Source organism: Salmo salar, chromosome ssa12, assembly GCF_905237065.1.
Source record: "Salmo salar chromosome ssa12, Ssal_v3.1, whole genome shotgun sequence".
In the NCBI taxonomy this organism is placed as follows: domain Eukaryota; kingdom Metazoa; phylum Chordata; class Actinopteri; order Salmoniformes; family Salmonidae; genus Salmo; species Salmo salar.
Window position 1 is genome coordinate 50,527,639 of NC_059453.1, and position 15,499 is coordinate 50,543,137.

The following is a 15,499-nucleotide window of genomic DNA, read 5'->3' on the forward strand; positions in this document are numbered from 1 at the left end:
TGACACAAAGTAGTCTGTGATAAATAGCACAATATGTTTCATCTGAGTATTTGTTATAGTCAAAATAATCCATACATTATGCTTTTTTACTCAAAAACGAGCTGTATGAGCTCAGGTCAATGAGGCCTACAGGCCATAAATAGCAAATAGAAGTTCAAAACGTGTAATGTTCACAAGAATTTAAGTTGATAAAAAATATCTAACACAACATTAGGTGATAATATATGTATTATTATGGATTTATAATCAGCTATAATGGGTCGGTCATTTTGGACCGGGAACACAGAATTAATTAACATGAAACGAACACAACAGGAGGGTTAAGAAGGTTTTGTGAATCTGGGCCCATGGCCATTAGAAAATATTTAAGATTCATGTCGTGAACTGGAACTCCTCAAAACCATCTGCCGCCATTCCGGAAGGTAAATAATGTAACACTTCCTGTCTTGAAGGAAGTCGCGTGTTTTCAAACTTTTGCACTGACGAACCTACATGTGGATATTTTCCAACGTCTTTACATTGCTACTACAGCTAATGACCTATGTAGTAGCTTCATATAATGCAATGTTTGTTTGAAATACCGTTGTAACTTAGTAAGTAACAAGCTTGTGCCTTGCATGACTAGAGTAAGTTAGCTAGCCGGCTAACGTAAACTGGCTACCGCCCGGTAAATTAGTTCAGGAATTGTTGGCCCATGCCATGTGTCTCACTCTGTATCGATTAAAACGCAATTTGGCATAGTATATAGCAAGCAAGGCAACGTTGTCCAAACGGAATTTGTTTTGTTGAGGTTATTGACTTGTGTTAGTTTGTAGTATTCATTGAACTATAAAAGAACGGTAGTATCAGCTAACGTTAGCTAGTACGTAGTCAGCTAACGTTAGTCCAACATGGTCTTCTTCACATGCAATGCGTGTGGTGAATCACTAAAGAAAGCCCAAGTCGATAAACATGTGAGCATGTGCCGTGGATGTGAAATTTTGTCATGCATTGACTGCGGAAAAGACTTTTGGTAAGTGCTTGTGAATGTTTTTTTTCTCTTGCTATGTTGGGGACATCGCAGTTTGGTTGCTTGCTTTGCATAGCCAACATTGAACCAGTATCTGTCTGTGCGTTAGAGACCTCTAACGCCCAGAAGGCTCCGATTCAATCTCTCATTCACTAGCTGTGCAAGCGTTATAACGTTCAAATACGTTCGTTGATCACTACATATGGAGTTTTGCTGAGTAACTATCCTAATTTACTCCCGTTACGGCTGGTATGTACTTTTTTTTTTAAAAAGGTCAAAATAAAAATATATACATTGGGGCTGCCGAAGAGGCACTTTTTCCGTAGCTTGTACTTTTTTATTTAGACCTTATTTGGAAGTACATCCAAATCTATTTGCATTCATCAAATACTTCGTAAAACACATATGTAGACTAACAGTGAAATGCCTACTTACGGGCCCTTCCAGAGAAAGAAAGTATGCGAAATAATAGAAAATTAATAACATGTAATAATAAATACACAATGAGTAACGATCACTGGCAATATACACCAGATATCAAGCATTATTTATACAGCACATTTCAGACATGGAATGCAACGCAATGTGCTTCACAGTAAAAATGAAGGAGAAAAATAACTCTAATATTAACTCCACAACAAACTTAAGATGACAAAAAAAAGTGACCTATGGAAAAGCAAAGCTAAAAAGATGAGTTTTAAGATCTCTTTTAAGTATTTCCGGTTTCGTCCCCCCCTTAGGTTCTCTTGCAGGTTATTCGAGAGGCTGAGGGCATAATAACTAAAGGCTGCCCTGTCATGCGTCTTGGTCCTAGGCTTTGGGATAGTTAAAAGGCCAGTGCCCGAGGGACCTACTGGGTACATAACTTAAAAGCATATCTGACATGTATTGGGTTGCACAATAGTGGATTGATTTAAAAACCAGTAGAAGAATCTTACAATTAATTCAAACGCACAGGCAGCCAGTGAAGAGACCTTAAAACTGTTGTAATGTGTGCTCTCAGTCTGGTCTTGGTCAGGACACTTATGTCCACTCTAAGGAAATGGGAGACTGTCACGCACACGATGGTGTGTCACGGGACTAGTCTGAAGGTAACCGGTACTGGTTTAAAAAAAACAACTAATGGAAGTATGAAGGTAGTGTTGTGCTAACCAAAAAAAGGGGTTAAATATGTGTTAAAAAAATGTGTATGTATGTGTATATGTTAGAGGTCGACCGATTATGATTTTTCGATACCGATTATTGGAGGACCAAAAAAAGCCGATACTGATTAATCGACCGTTTTTTGTATAAATTTGTAATAATGACAATTACAGCAATACTGAATGAAAAATGAACACTTTTATTTTAACTTAATATAATACATAAAATCAATTTAGTCTCAAATAATGAAACATGTTCAATTTGGTTTAAATAATGCAAAAACACAGTGTTGGAGAAGAAAGTAAAAGTGCAATATGTGCCATGTAAAAAAGCAAACATTTAAGTTCCTTGCTCAGAACATGAGAACATATGAAAGCTGGTGGTTCCTTTTAACATGAGTCTTCAATGTTCCCAGTTAAGAAGTTTTAGGTTGTAGTTATTATAGGACTATTTCTCTCTATACCATTTGTATTTCATATACCTTTGACTATTGGATGTTCTTATAGGCACTATAGTATTGGGAGTTGAAAGGCTTGAAGTCATAAACAGCGCTGTGCTTCAAGCATTGCGAAAAGCTGCTGGCAAACGGAGGAAAGTGCTGTTTGAATGAATGCTTACGAGCCTGCTGCGGCCTACCACCGCTCAATCAGACTGCTCTAGCAAATATCAAATCATAGACTTAATTATAATATATAATCACACAGAAATACGAGCCTTGGGTCATTAATATGGTCAAATCCGTAAACTATCATTTCGAAAACAAAACGTTTATTATTTTAGTGAAATACAGCACCATTCTGTATTTTATTGAATGGATGGCAACCCTAAGTCTAAATATTGCTGTTACATTGCACAACCTTCAATGTTATGTTATAATTTTGTAAAATTCTGGCAAATTAATTATGGTCTTTGTTTGGAAGAAATGGTCTTCACACAGTTCGCAACGAGCCAGGCGGCCCAAACTGCTGCATATACCCTGACTCTGCTTACACTGAACGCAAGAGAAGTGACAATTTCAGGCACCGCATTGATTATATGCAATGCAGGACAAGCTAGATAAACTAGTAATATCATCAACCATGTGTAGTTAACTAGGGATTGTGTTAAGATTGATTGTTTTTTATAAGATAAGTTTAATGCTAGCTAGCACCTTACCTTGGCTCCTTGCTGCACTCGCATAACAGGTAGTCAGCCTGCCACGCAGTCTCCTCGTGGAGTGCAATGTAATCGGCCATAATTGGTGTCCAAAAATGCCGATTACCGATTGTTATGAAACCTTGAAATCGACCCTAATTAATCGGCTATTCCGATTAATCAGTCGACCTCTATACCAGATACTGGGAGATTTAATTCAGCAGGACAATAATCTAAAACAGAAGGCCAAATCTACACTGGAGTTAAAGTTTTGACCTAAATGTGCTTGAAAATCTATGGCAAGACTTGAATGGTTTTCTATCAATGATCAACAACCAATATGACAGCAGAATTGTAAAAAGAATAATGGGCAAGTATTGTACAATCCAGGTGTGCAAAGCTCTTAGAGACTTACCCAGAAAGACTCACAGCTGTAATTGCTACCAAAGGTGATTCTAACATGTATTAACTCGGGTTCACTTTGTCATTATGGGGTATTGTGTGTTGTTGGGTGAGGATAAAAATCAATTGAATCCATTTTGAATTCAGGCTATAACACAACAAAATAAATGTGGAAAAAGTCAAGGGGTATGAATACTTTCTGTAGGCACTGTATAACTAGGACTAAACTGATTAGGTATTGGGATAGATACCAGCCGTAACAGGAGTAAATGAAGATGGCTGCTTAGCGAAACTCCATATTTTGCAATCAAAAACGTATTTTGACATAACGCTTGCAGAGCTGGTGAATGGGAGTTTGAATATGTGCTTTGTCTCAAACACATATACTGGTTCAAGCCAACATCACATGTTGAACAGGTAAACTGTTATGATGGGTACCTAGCTATTCTATTTCTTCCTCCAACAGGGGAAATGACTACAAGAACCACATCAAGTGCATCACTGAGGATCAGAAGTATGGAGGCAAGGGCTATGAGGCTAAGTCCAATAAAGGGGATGTCAAACAGCAACAATGGATTCAAGTGAGAAATAGATCATTCATCTGATTTCCCTCTTTTGTTTATCAGCACTTTGTGTGTAGATGATTAATGGATGAGATTTTTCCATAGAGGATCCAAGAAGCCATGAACAAACCAGGAATCAGTGCCAAGCTGAAAGATGTTCTAAATCAAGTCAGTTCATATGATAACGTCCCACGAAAGAAGTCGAAGTTCCAGGTTGGTTATTTCCTTCGTTGCTAAGGATACGATGGTTCGTTATTGTCAGTGGTGCGTGACTTTGTGCTGGTCCGCAGTGTCAGTTTACTGCTATTTTATGCTTGGCTTGCTGAAATGTTAAATCACTCTGTTGTGATCATGCTGTCACGTGGTGCTCACTCCATCAGAACTGGATGAAGAACAGTCTGAAGATCCACAATCCCATGCTGCATGACCAGGTGTGGGACATCTTTTCAGCAGCAACCAGCAGCGTGAGTATCTCTTAAAGGAAGGGTGTTAACATAATTAGGGTAATTTAGCAAACACTTATCTAGGGATGCACCGATATTACATTTTTGGCCGATACCAAAAACCACAATACCGATACCCAATATTAAAACTTTTTTGCAGCCTTTTAAGCATTCTAGTACAGTTAAATAGTTGAAACACACACACTGGCCAAAAGTTATTTTGTTGGCATTTACGTATGTCCCCATTACCACTAAAACATAATCAAAACTTATTTATTTCACTTACTTGCTGTGCTGTTTTGTTGTTCATTTGTTCAGTCGTTTCATTCTCAACCAGGATTTCATCATACATGTCAAGCAGTAAAGTTTCAGCTCTGTCTGTCCGTGGCTTCTTCTGTCATGGGTCCTCTTCGTCGGTGCGCACTGTCACTGTGTCCGTTTCCATCTTGTCCAACGGTCCTTAACATTTCACATAAACCCTGTTTCTTGTCTGCATCGAAGTAGCGGTCCTTGTACCTAGCATCGAGCATGGTGGCGACACAGTAAAGAGGCTCAGAGAGAATGCCACCCAATCGCTTGTTCACAGCCTCTAGTAGAATACTTTTGCAAGTTTTAACCACAGTCTGTGTCTGCAGTTTTGTTGAGCAGGCTTTTTAATGCCATGTCAGAGGGTATCACGTCTGCTGCAGATGCAGTTGATGAGCTTATTTCTCGAGTCAGTGGAGCTAGGAGTGTGTTCATGTTTCCAAGGTTCAAACATGTTCTCAAATGGCAGCAGCGGTATGAGACCAGCACATTCTTGAGCATGCAAATACGTCTTTCCTCAGTACGAAATTCTCGTCGACCCACTGTGCTGTCAGACTCAGCATGCTCATGGGGCTGACATTGCTGGTCCAAATGTCAGTCGTGAAGCTAATAGCAGTGACGCCCATAGCAAGTAGCTCATGGATGTGCGTTTCAACAATACTGTGTAACTCCGGTAGGGCAACATCTGAAAAATAGCGCCTACTTAGATGTGTGTACCCGGGGCTCGAGGTGCTCAACCAGTCGGCGAAAGCCAACATCATCCACGACAGATAACGGTTGATTGTCAAAGGCAATGAATTCCGTTATCTTGGTGTTAATGGATTTCGCCTTTAACCTCTATGTCCCACCCGTGGTGCACTCCATCAACAGCAGGTGCATTTCAAGAGCGGCAAATTTGAATCCAAATAAATGTCAAAATTCAAATTTTTCAAACATACAACTATTTTACACCCTTTGAAAGATAAACATCTCCTTAATCTAACCACGTTTTACGATTTCAAAAAGGTTTTACGGCGAAAGCATAAATTTAGAGTATGTTAGGACAGTACATTTACAAGAGTTGTGTGTAATGTTTTGTCAATTCAAAGACAGGGTCACCAAAACCATAAAACCAGCTAAAATGATGCACTAACCTTTTACAATCTCCATCAGATGACACTCCTAGGACATTATGTTAGACAATGCATGCATTTTTAGTTCAATCAAGTTCATATTTATATCCAAAAACAGCGTTTTACTATGGCATTGATGTTGAGGAAATCGTTTCCCTCCAATAACCGGCAGTCAAGTCAACACCACAAATTAAATAATTAAAATTAGAAAACATTGGTAAAATATTATATTGTCATTTAAAGAATTATAGATTTACATCTCTTGAACGCAATCAACTTGCCAGATTTAAAAATAACCTTACTGGGAAATCACACTTTGCAATAATCTGAGCACTGCGCCCAGAAAAATACGCGTTGCGATACAGACTAGACGTCATGTTGGGGAGATCTAAAATCGAAAATACTATGTAAATAATCCATTACCTTTGATTCTCTTCATCAGATGTCACTTCCAGGTATCACAGGTCCATAACGAATGTAGTTTTGTTAAAAAAAGCTCATCATTTATGTCCAAAAATCTCCGTCTTGTTAGCACATGATCTAAGCCAGCCGGACTTCTCGTCATGAACGAGGGGGAAAAATATATTTACGTTCGTTCAAACATGTCAAACGTTGTATAGCATAAATCATTAGGGCCTTTTTTAACCAGAACATGAATAATATTCAAGGTGGACGAATGCATACTCTTTTATAACGTATTGGAACGAGGGTACCCAACATGAACTCGCGTGCCAGGTGTCTAATGGGCCATCATCGTTCCATGGCTCTTGTTCGGTCAGATCTCCCTCCAGAAGACTCAAAACACTTTGTAAAGGCTGGTGACATCTAGTGGAAGCAATAGGAAGTGCCAAAATATTCCTCAGCCCCTGTGTTTTTCAATGGGATAGGTTTAAAGGTAATACAACACATCAGGTATCCACTTCCTGTCAGAAAATATCTCAGGGTTTTGCCTGCCAAATGAGTTCTGTTATACTCACAGACACCATTCAAACAGTTTTAGAAACTTTAGAGTGTTTTCTATCCATATATAATAAGTATATGCATATTCTAGTTACTGGGTAGGATTAGTAACCAGATTAAATCGGGTACTTTTTTTTAATCCAGCCGTGCAAATACTGCCCCCTAGCCCTAACAGGTTAAGTTGTCTCTCTGAAGTTTTCTTACTCTTTCAAATGACTGCTCGACTTGAACTTGTTTAGTTGTTGGAAGTGTGTGCCTAGTTTTTTTTCTGCTTTAGTTCTAAGTAGCCACTGAACGTCTGGGGGTGATGCACTTTCAAATGAGTAATTAGGTTTGTGGTATTGACAGATTTCACTTTCTCCCCTCGGGAAATAATAGCAGCACAGACGTTGCATATGGACATTTCGTTATCGTCCTTTGAAACTTCAAAAAAATAGATCCACACAGCAGGTTAGTCAGCTTTGACATCGGTTTTGCACATTGACGTTAATCTAGACATCAGGCTGATGTTGGCATTTTTAGCTAATATTGGCCGATTCCAATATGCTTACTGATATATCGTGCATCCCTACTTTTATCTCAATTTTGACACTTGACACCACTGGACAGATGTCATGTTAGTTCTGTACACTGAGTGTACGAAACATTAGGGACAGCTGCTCTTTCCATGACAGACTGACCAGGTGAAGGCTGTGATCCCTTATTGATGTCACTTGTTAAATCTACTTCAATCAGTGTAGATAAAGGGGAGGAGACGAGTTAAAGAAGGATTTTTAAGCCTTGAGACAGACTGTATGTGCGCCATTCAGAGGGTGAATGAGCAAGACAAAAGATTTAAGTGCCTTTGAACGGAGTATGGTAGTAGGTGCCAGGCACATCGGTTTATGTGTTAAGAACTGCAACGCTGGTGGGTACTTTCACACTCAACAGTTTCCTGTGTGTATCAAGAATGGTCCACCACCCAAAGGACATCCAGCAAACTTGACACAACTTTGGGGAGCATTGCCGTCAACATGGGCCAGCATCCCTGTGGAACGCTTTCGACACCTTGTACAGTCCATGCCCTGACAAATTGAGGCTGTTCTGCGTGCAAAAAGGGGGTGTAACTCAATATTAGGAAGGTGTTCCTAATGTTTTTTACACTCAGTGTATATGATATATAAAAGAGAATCAATGTGTATTTTTACAAATCAGGTGACTTTAACTAAAGCAATTGAGTCAAACAATGTTACATGAATAAACTTTTGATTTTAGCTGGCTACCGAAGCCCCGAATCAGACAGAGGAACCCAGGCAGTCTGTTGCTGAAAGCAAAACCGAGACTAATGGGAGCCATCAGAATGGCACATCGGAGGAGCCACCACCAGAGAAGAAATTGAACAAGCGTGAGCGCAAAGAGGCAAGACAAAAGAAGAGCGGGAAGAAAGAAAAGAAAGCCCCGGAGAACGGTAGCAGCGAGGAGGAGGAGGAAGCCAGCGCAGGCAAACGAAAGGACAAGAAAAGGAAGAGGCGTTCTGAGGAAGATGGGGAGCAAAAAGGCCACGATGCTGGAGGAGAGGTGACCACCAAGAAACGGAAGACCAGTAAAAAGGACAGTTCTGAAGGTATATAGCACATTTTCAGGGAGTTCTTTTCTCAAGTGAGTGTGACACTCTGCGTTGCTGCTCTTCTTCACACTTGCTGTTGGAAAATGCACTTTAGTCTTTGATTCAGTGTCTTTTTATTCTACCTTCCAGATGACCAAAACACAGAGGCGGCTGAGGAGGAGGCAGAGGGTGCTGCAGGAGAAGCAGGTTCCAAAGGTACCAGTTCTTCTGGGAATGTGGTCATTGTCCTGCACGGTTTTCATAGTGAGAAAAGACTTGGGCTCCATCCCAATTCACCACACTTTTTCTCCCCGAAGTGTGCACTTGCACACCACACATGCCCCTTTCGTAGATTGAAAAGCATTGGCTGGAGAGAGTTTTCAACTTTGTTAAATCCATGCCGAGAAGGGTGCACACTTCGAGAGGAGTGGAGAATTGGGATGCACATTGGACTTAGTTCATTACCTCCGTTTTTTTACATTTTCTGAATGAAGCCACCAGGAGACAGTGTTGACACATCCCTCTGCTGCAGAGTAGGCCTACATGAATGTGCTTTCAAGAATAGTTGGAAACAGTGATTATTGTATATCCAACAAAAGCACCTTCAATTTTAAATTGTCATGCATGTAGTCAGACTCCAGCCCCCCAAGTCATAGACTGTTTTCTCTACTACCGGAGCCCGGAGCGCCAAGTCTGTGACCAAAAGGCACCTGAACAGCTTCCAATCAGTAAGACTGCTAAACAGTTCATCAAATGGCTACAATTTACATTGACCCCCCCCCCATTATTTATTTATCTTAATTGTTTTACATTGACTCCATTGCACTGGCTCTATGCACACTAAGGGCACTTACTAGACTACGCACACACTCATTGACACTCCAACACATACATACACACACGCTACATACGCTTACACACATATTAACGCCACACTCACACATACACTTTCACACTTCACATACTCTGCTGCTCCTCTGTTTATTATATATCCTAGTCACTTTTACCCCTGCCCACATGTACAGTGCATTCGGAAAGTATTCAGACCCCTTCCCTTTTTCCAAAATGTTTTACGTTATAGCCTTATTCTAAAATGTATTAAATACATTTTTTTCCTCATCAATCTACACACAATACCCAATGGCAAAGCGACAACAGGTGTAGAAATTTTTGCAAATGCGTAAAAAATCTATAAAAATGGATACCTTATTTACATAAATATTCAGACCCTTCAGACAAGAAATTGAGCTCCGGGGCATCCTGTTTCCATTGATCATCCTTGAAATGTTTCTACAACTTGATTAGAGTCCACCTGTGGTAAACACAGTTAATTGGACATTAGAGGTCAACCGATTAATTGGAATGGCCGATTTAATTAGGGCCGATTTCAAGTTTTCATAACAATCGGTAATCGGTATTTTTGGCCACCGATTTGCTGATGTTATTTATTTTTTTACACCTTTATTTAACTAGGCAAGTCAGATTAAGAACACATTCTTATTTTCAATGATGGCCTAGGAACGGGGGTTAACTGCCTTGTTCAGGGGGGATTCGGGGATTAGTTTTTGCAACCTTCTGGTTACTAGTCTAACGCTCTAACCACCTGCCTTACATTGAACTCCACGAGGAGCCTGCATGGCAGGCTGACTACCTGTTACGCGAGGGCAGCAAGAAGCCAAGGTAAGTTGCTAGCTAGCATTAAACTTATCTTATAAAAAAACTATCAATCTTAAGTTCAGAGGAACTCTGGAGCTCTGTCAGAGTGACCATCGAGTTCTTGGTCACTTCCCTGACCAAGGCCCTTCTCCACCGATTGCTAAGTTTGCCTGGGCCGGCAAGCTCTAGGAAGAATCTTGGTGGTTCCAAACATCTTCCATTTAAGAATGGAGGCCTTTGTTCTTGGGGACCTTCAATGCTGCAAATATTTTTGGTACCCTTAGATCTGTGCCTCAACACAATCCTGTCTCGGAGCTCTACGGACAATTCCTTCGACCTCATGGCTTGGTTTTTGCTCTGACATGCACTGTCAGAGCAGAGTAAATAGACAGATGTGTGCCTTTCCAAATCATGTTCAATCAATTGAATTTACCACAGGTGGACTCCAAGTTGTAGAAACATCTCATGATCAATGGAATCAGGATGTACATGGGTCTAAAGCAAATGGTCTGAATACTTATATAAGTAAAGGTATTTCTGTTTTATATTTGATACATTATCAAACATTTCTAAACCTCTTTTTGCCTCGTCGTTATGGGGTATTGTGTGTAGATTGACAAGGAAAATGTTTAACAAAGTGTGGGATAAGTCAAGGGCTAGGTTTAGGATATTTACTAGCCCATACCAGTGAAAACATAGCTATGTTATGGCAGTACACAAACAAGATCTAGCTCACTTATTTTGCCAGCTAGAGAGAGGGAGCCACATTCATTTAGGAAATGTAGGAAGTGAAGGCTTGTACCATCTATGACTGCATCAGCAGTTGGCTACCACCAGCTGGTAGACATGTTTACATTTGGTTAGCTTCATCAGTGTTCTATATATGGAAGGTGTGAGCTGAATGTGGTAGCTCTATAGATGGCTTACATTAGCATAGAGGTAGGAAGATAGCTAGCTCTTTCACTTACCCGGTTCACTTCCATGCCAGTGATGATGCTTGCGGCCTCTGCTGGTGCTGCTAGCATCCACTTTGTGAAGCAAATTTTTTCAGAAGCCCTCCTTCCATTGTTGATACCCATGGAAGTTCTCAGGGATTAGATGTGCCCCGCAGATTGACGAGTAGACGCCCAATTTCACCCGCCTCACTTACAAAATTATATCCCACTTTTTTTTTTTTTTTTAAGTTATTCATTCATCGTGTGATGCTGACCGCAGGGCGTTGTGGGATGGTTTCCCGAAGTAAAGCTGATTTGGAGAACACCTCAAACTTAAGTTATAGAACAACATTACAGTATTAGAACAATTTGATTTAAGAGTTTGTCTTTTGGGAATGTTTCCTTGGGGTGCTCGAAGTTACTATTGTATGTGTTTCTTGCATTGAGAAATAGGTGCTACAATGCCTTTAACCAAATATTGCTATTAGAATTTGACTTGCGATTTAAATCAAAACACTTTGGTGATCTTTTGGAATCATGGAAATAGAACGATTATTCTAATTATGTTGCCTAGTTAGATTGTAATAATGGGCACTTTGAATTTAAAAAAAGAAAGAAAAACCCAGGTAGGCGTTCGTTGAATACTGATAGGTTTCCACTAGATGGCACAGCCACAATCAAAATTGTCTGTCTTAAAAATTATGTTAAACAAATGTGCTTTTGGTCTTAATTTAAGTTTAGGCATAAAGTTAGCAGTGCGGTTAGGTTTAAAATCAAATTTTAAGAAATTGTGGTGTTGCGATGTGTTAGATACGTGACTTATTATAAGTTAGAAATCTGTTTCCTACTATAGGCAATTGGCTGCCTAGTGATTGCAACATTAAACTCGCCGATGTGAATAGTTGCCAATGATGTTTCGTTTCCAGGTCTTACTGAATTAGCAAGTTCAGCTAAAATGCACCAGCTGTGCATGATACACATCCTTATTCTAGTCTATTCACCCATTTGAAATCTGTATCTGCCATACTATACATGACACGGATGGCATGTGTTGATCTTGCCTAGAATGGCATAACTGGGCACACTCATAAAACTGTTTTATAAAAATGTTGACTGTCATGGTTTGTCCTTGTACAGTGCCTTCAGAAGCAATTTGTAAGTCGCTCTGGATAAGAGCGTCTGCTAAATGACTTAAATGTAAGTTAAAATAAGTGTTCATTCAGTGTTGTTTTAATTGTCATTATTACAAATACATTTGTAAAAAGCGGCCGATTAATCGGTATTGGCTTTTTTTTGGGTCCTCCAATAATAGGTATCGGCGTTGAAAAATCATAATCGGTCGACCTCAATTGGACATGATTTGGAAAGGCACACACATGTCTAGATAAGGTCCCACAGTTGACAGTGCATGTCAGAGCAAAAACCAAGCCATGAGGTTGAAGGAATTGTCTGTAGAGCTTAGAGACAGGATTGTGTCGAGGCACAGATCTTGGGAAGGGTACCAAAAAATGTCGGCAGCATTGAAGGTCCCAAAGAACACAGTGGCCTCCATCTTTGGAACCACCGAGCTGGCCGCCCGGCCAAATTCAGCAATCAGGGGAGAAGGGCCTTGGTCAGGGAGGTGACCAAGAACCCCATGGTCACTTTGACAGAGCTCCAGAGTTCCTCTGTGGAGATGGGAGAACCTCCCAGAAAGACAAACATCTCTGCAGCACTCCACCAATCGGGCCTTTGTGGTGGAGTGGCCAAACGGAAGCCAATCCTCAGTAAAAGGCACATGACAGCCCGCTTGGAGTTTGCCAAAAGGCACCTGAAGTACTGAGGCCATGAGAAACAAGATTTTCTGGTCAGATGATACCAAGATTGAACTCTTTGGCTTGAATGCCAAGCGTCACATCTGGAGGAAACCTGGCACCATACCTACGAGGATACATGGTGGTGGCAGCATCATGCTGTGGGGATGTTTTCAGCGGCAGCGACTGGGAGACTAGTAAGGATTGAGGAAAAGATGAACGTAGCAAAGTACAGAGATCCTTGATGATAACCTGCTCCAGAGTGCTCAGGACCTCAGACTGGGGTGGTTCACCTTCCAACAGGACAACGAACCTAAGCACACAGCCAAGACAATGGAGGAGTGGCTTCGGGACAAGTCTCTGAATGTCCTTGAGTGGCCCAGCCAGAGCCCAGACTTGAAGTCGATCAAACATCTCTGGAGAGACCTGAAAATAGCTGTGCTGCGACGCTCTAATCGGACAGAGCTTGATAGGATGTGCAGAGAAGAATGGGAGAAACTCCCCAAATACACGTGTGCCAAGCTTGTAGCGTCATACCCAAGAAGACGTGTGGCTGTAATCGCTGCCAAAAGTGCTTTAACAAAGTACTGAGTAAAGGGTCTGAATACTTACGTAATGTGAGATTTCGTTTTTCTGGGTGCAAAAACTTCTAAAAACCTGTTTTTACTTTGTCATTATGGGGTATTGTGTGTAGATTGATGAGTTGTGCCATTAGGGGAAAAAGTACAATTTAATAAATTGTAGAATAAGACTATAACGTAACAAAATGTGGAAAAAGAGAAGGGGTCTGAAAACTTTCCTAATGCACTGTAAATACTGTACCTCAACTACCTCGTACCCATACACATTGACTCTGTACTGGTACACTTTGTATATAGCATCTTTATTGTTTTTGTGCTACTATTTCCTTTTTTTTATTTAGCAAATATTTGCCTTTTTAACGCTGCACTGTTGGGAATGGGCTCGTAAGACAGCATGTCACTGTGAAGTCTACACCTGTTGTAGTTGGCACATGTGTCCAATACAATTTGATTAGTCATGATCAACTAATGCTCTTGTTTGACTTCCAGGCAAATTCAATTGGAAAGGAACGATAAAGGCAGTCTTAAAGCAATCTCCTGAAGAAGGACTTGCAGTGAAAAAACTCAGGAAGAAGGTATGTTCATCTGAATCAGACATCTATGAATATTGTGCATCACACAAGATAGCTAGAGGTCAGCTTTTCTACTGGAACAGCATGTTTTACCATTTTACATTATGCCCGTAGGGCTAGAATAGTGATATGACATGGTCATGATTGTAATTGTCGCTGTTTTCACTAATGCCACAATTCATTTGTCCTTCCAGGTTTTGTCAGCTTACTACTCATTCAGCGGAGAGGGAAATTTCAAATCAGAAGAGGAGCTGCTCGCACTCTTCAACAAGAAGATTAAAGGCAACCCCAAATTTAGAGAATTAAAAGACAAAGTTAGACTTGTAAAGTAGATGTAAACCTCATCACACTCTTGTGAATTCCAGCATGGCTGTTTTAACAACTCACTGTCATCTTCCATGGTATGCGTGTACTTTTTTTAAAGACGTCATCTGAAATATTAAATCATCTTTAACTCCAAGTCATGACCCTTTACTGACTTTTAATTGGACACCAATGTTGTCTGGTTTCTTTAAGACTAGAAAGAATGCAGGCTTTAGTGTAAAGAGCCACTGAACATGCCAATTTGCATGTGTTTTTCTGTTGCTCATTAGAAAAACGATATTTCAGTCTTGGTGTGTTTCCTGAAAGATTCCACGTTTGGTTAATGATGTTTGTCCCCCATGAGACACTAGCCTATTTCATGTCCTCAAAATCCCCAGAAAGATTCTATAACTCAAGAACATCGTAATAAATGTTGACGCTTTTGTCGAGGATGTTTTAGTTGAGCAATTTTACATTTAACTAAGGTGTTTGGTGCAGTATTTCTGAAGTTAGAAAATGTGCGACATGTCTTATGTAAAGAAAGTCAGCTGCTGGGCAGGTCTGCCTCACTATTTATGCTATTGGACAAAGCGCAATCACCGCAGCTGGTCGTCCCATGTTAGTGGGAAAATGGACATTGTCAAATCAGCACCCAACCTTCATTTACCCATTGTGACGTACGGATGTTCCAAACTCTTTTGGACATGACTGACTGACCATTTAATATATGATTATTTACACTGTAGTCAATTTTGACACTAGAATAACAGTTTCTGACTCATATCCATGCCAAATATGCTGTTTTCCAGGGGATTTGTTGCTTTTTAAAGGCAGTCGCTCTGTTTGCAACATGTGCCAAATTTCTTAATTTGAATAGAGACACTTGTTTAATGATTGGTGTGAACGGACCTAATGAGTGTTCTGTAAAAGCAAGACTGACAAATGGAGGTGGTTTAGAAGCACTCGTGTGATAAGGGCTTACCAAGAAAAACTTCCAAAAGG

General features: G+C 40.3%; 1 protein-coding gene across 1 annotated transcript; it reads left to right on the top strand.

The window, feature by feature from the left end:
• Nucleotides 1-423: 423 nt before the first annotated feature.
• lyar (Ly1 antibody reactive homolog (mouse)) lies at nt 424-14,654 on the top strand. Its single transcript, XM_014132060.2, has 8 exons — nt 424-1,012; nt 4,155-4,269; nt 4,357-4,464; nt 4,632-4,715; nt 8,327-8,675; nt 8,808-8,873; nt 14,112-14,197; nt 14,389-14,654. The coding sequence occupies exons 1-8, from the start codon at nt 891-893 to the stop codon at nt 14,524-14,526; spliced, it is 1,068 nt and encodes a 355-aa protein (XP_013987535.2). The 5' UTR covers nt 424-890; the 3' UTR covers nt 14,527-14,654.
• Nucleotides 14,655-15,499: the final 845 nt, after the last annotated feature.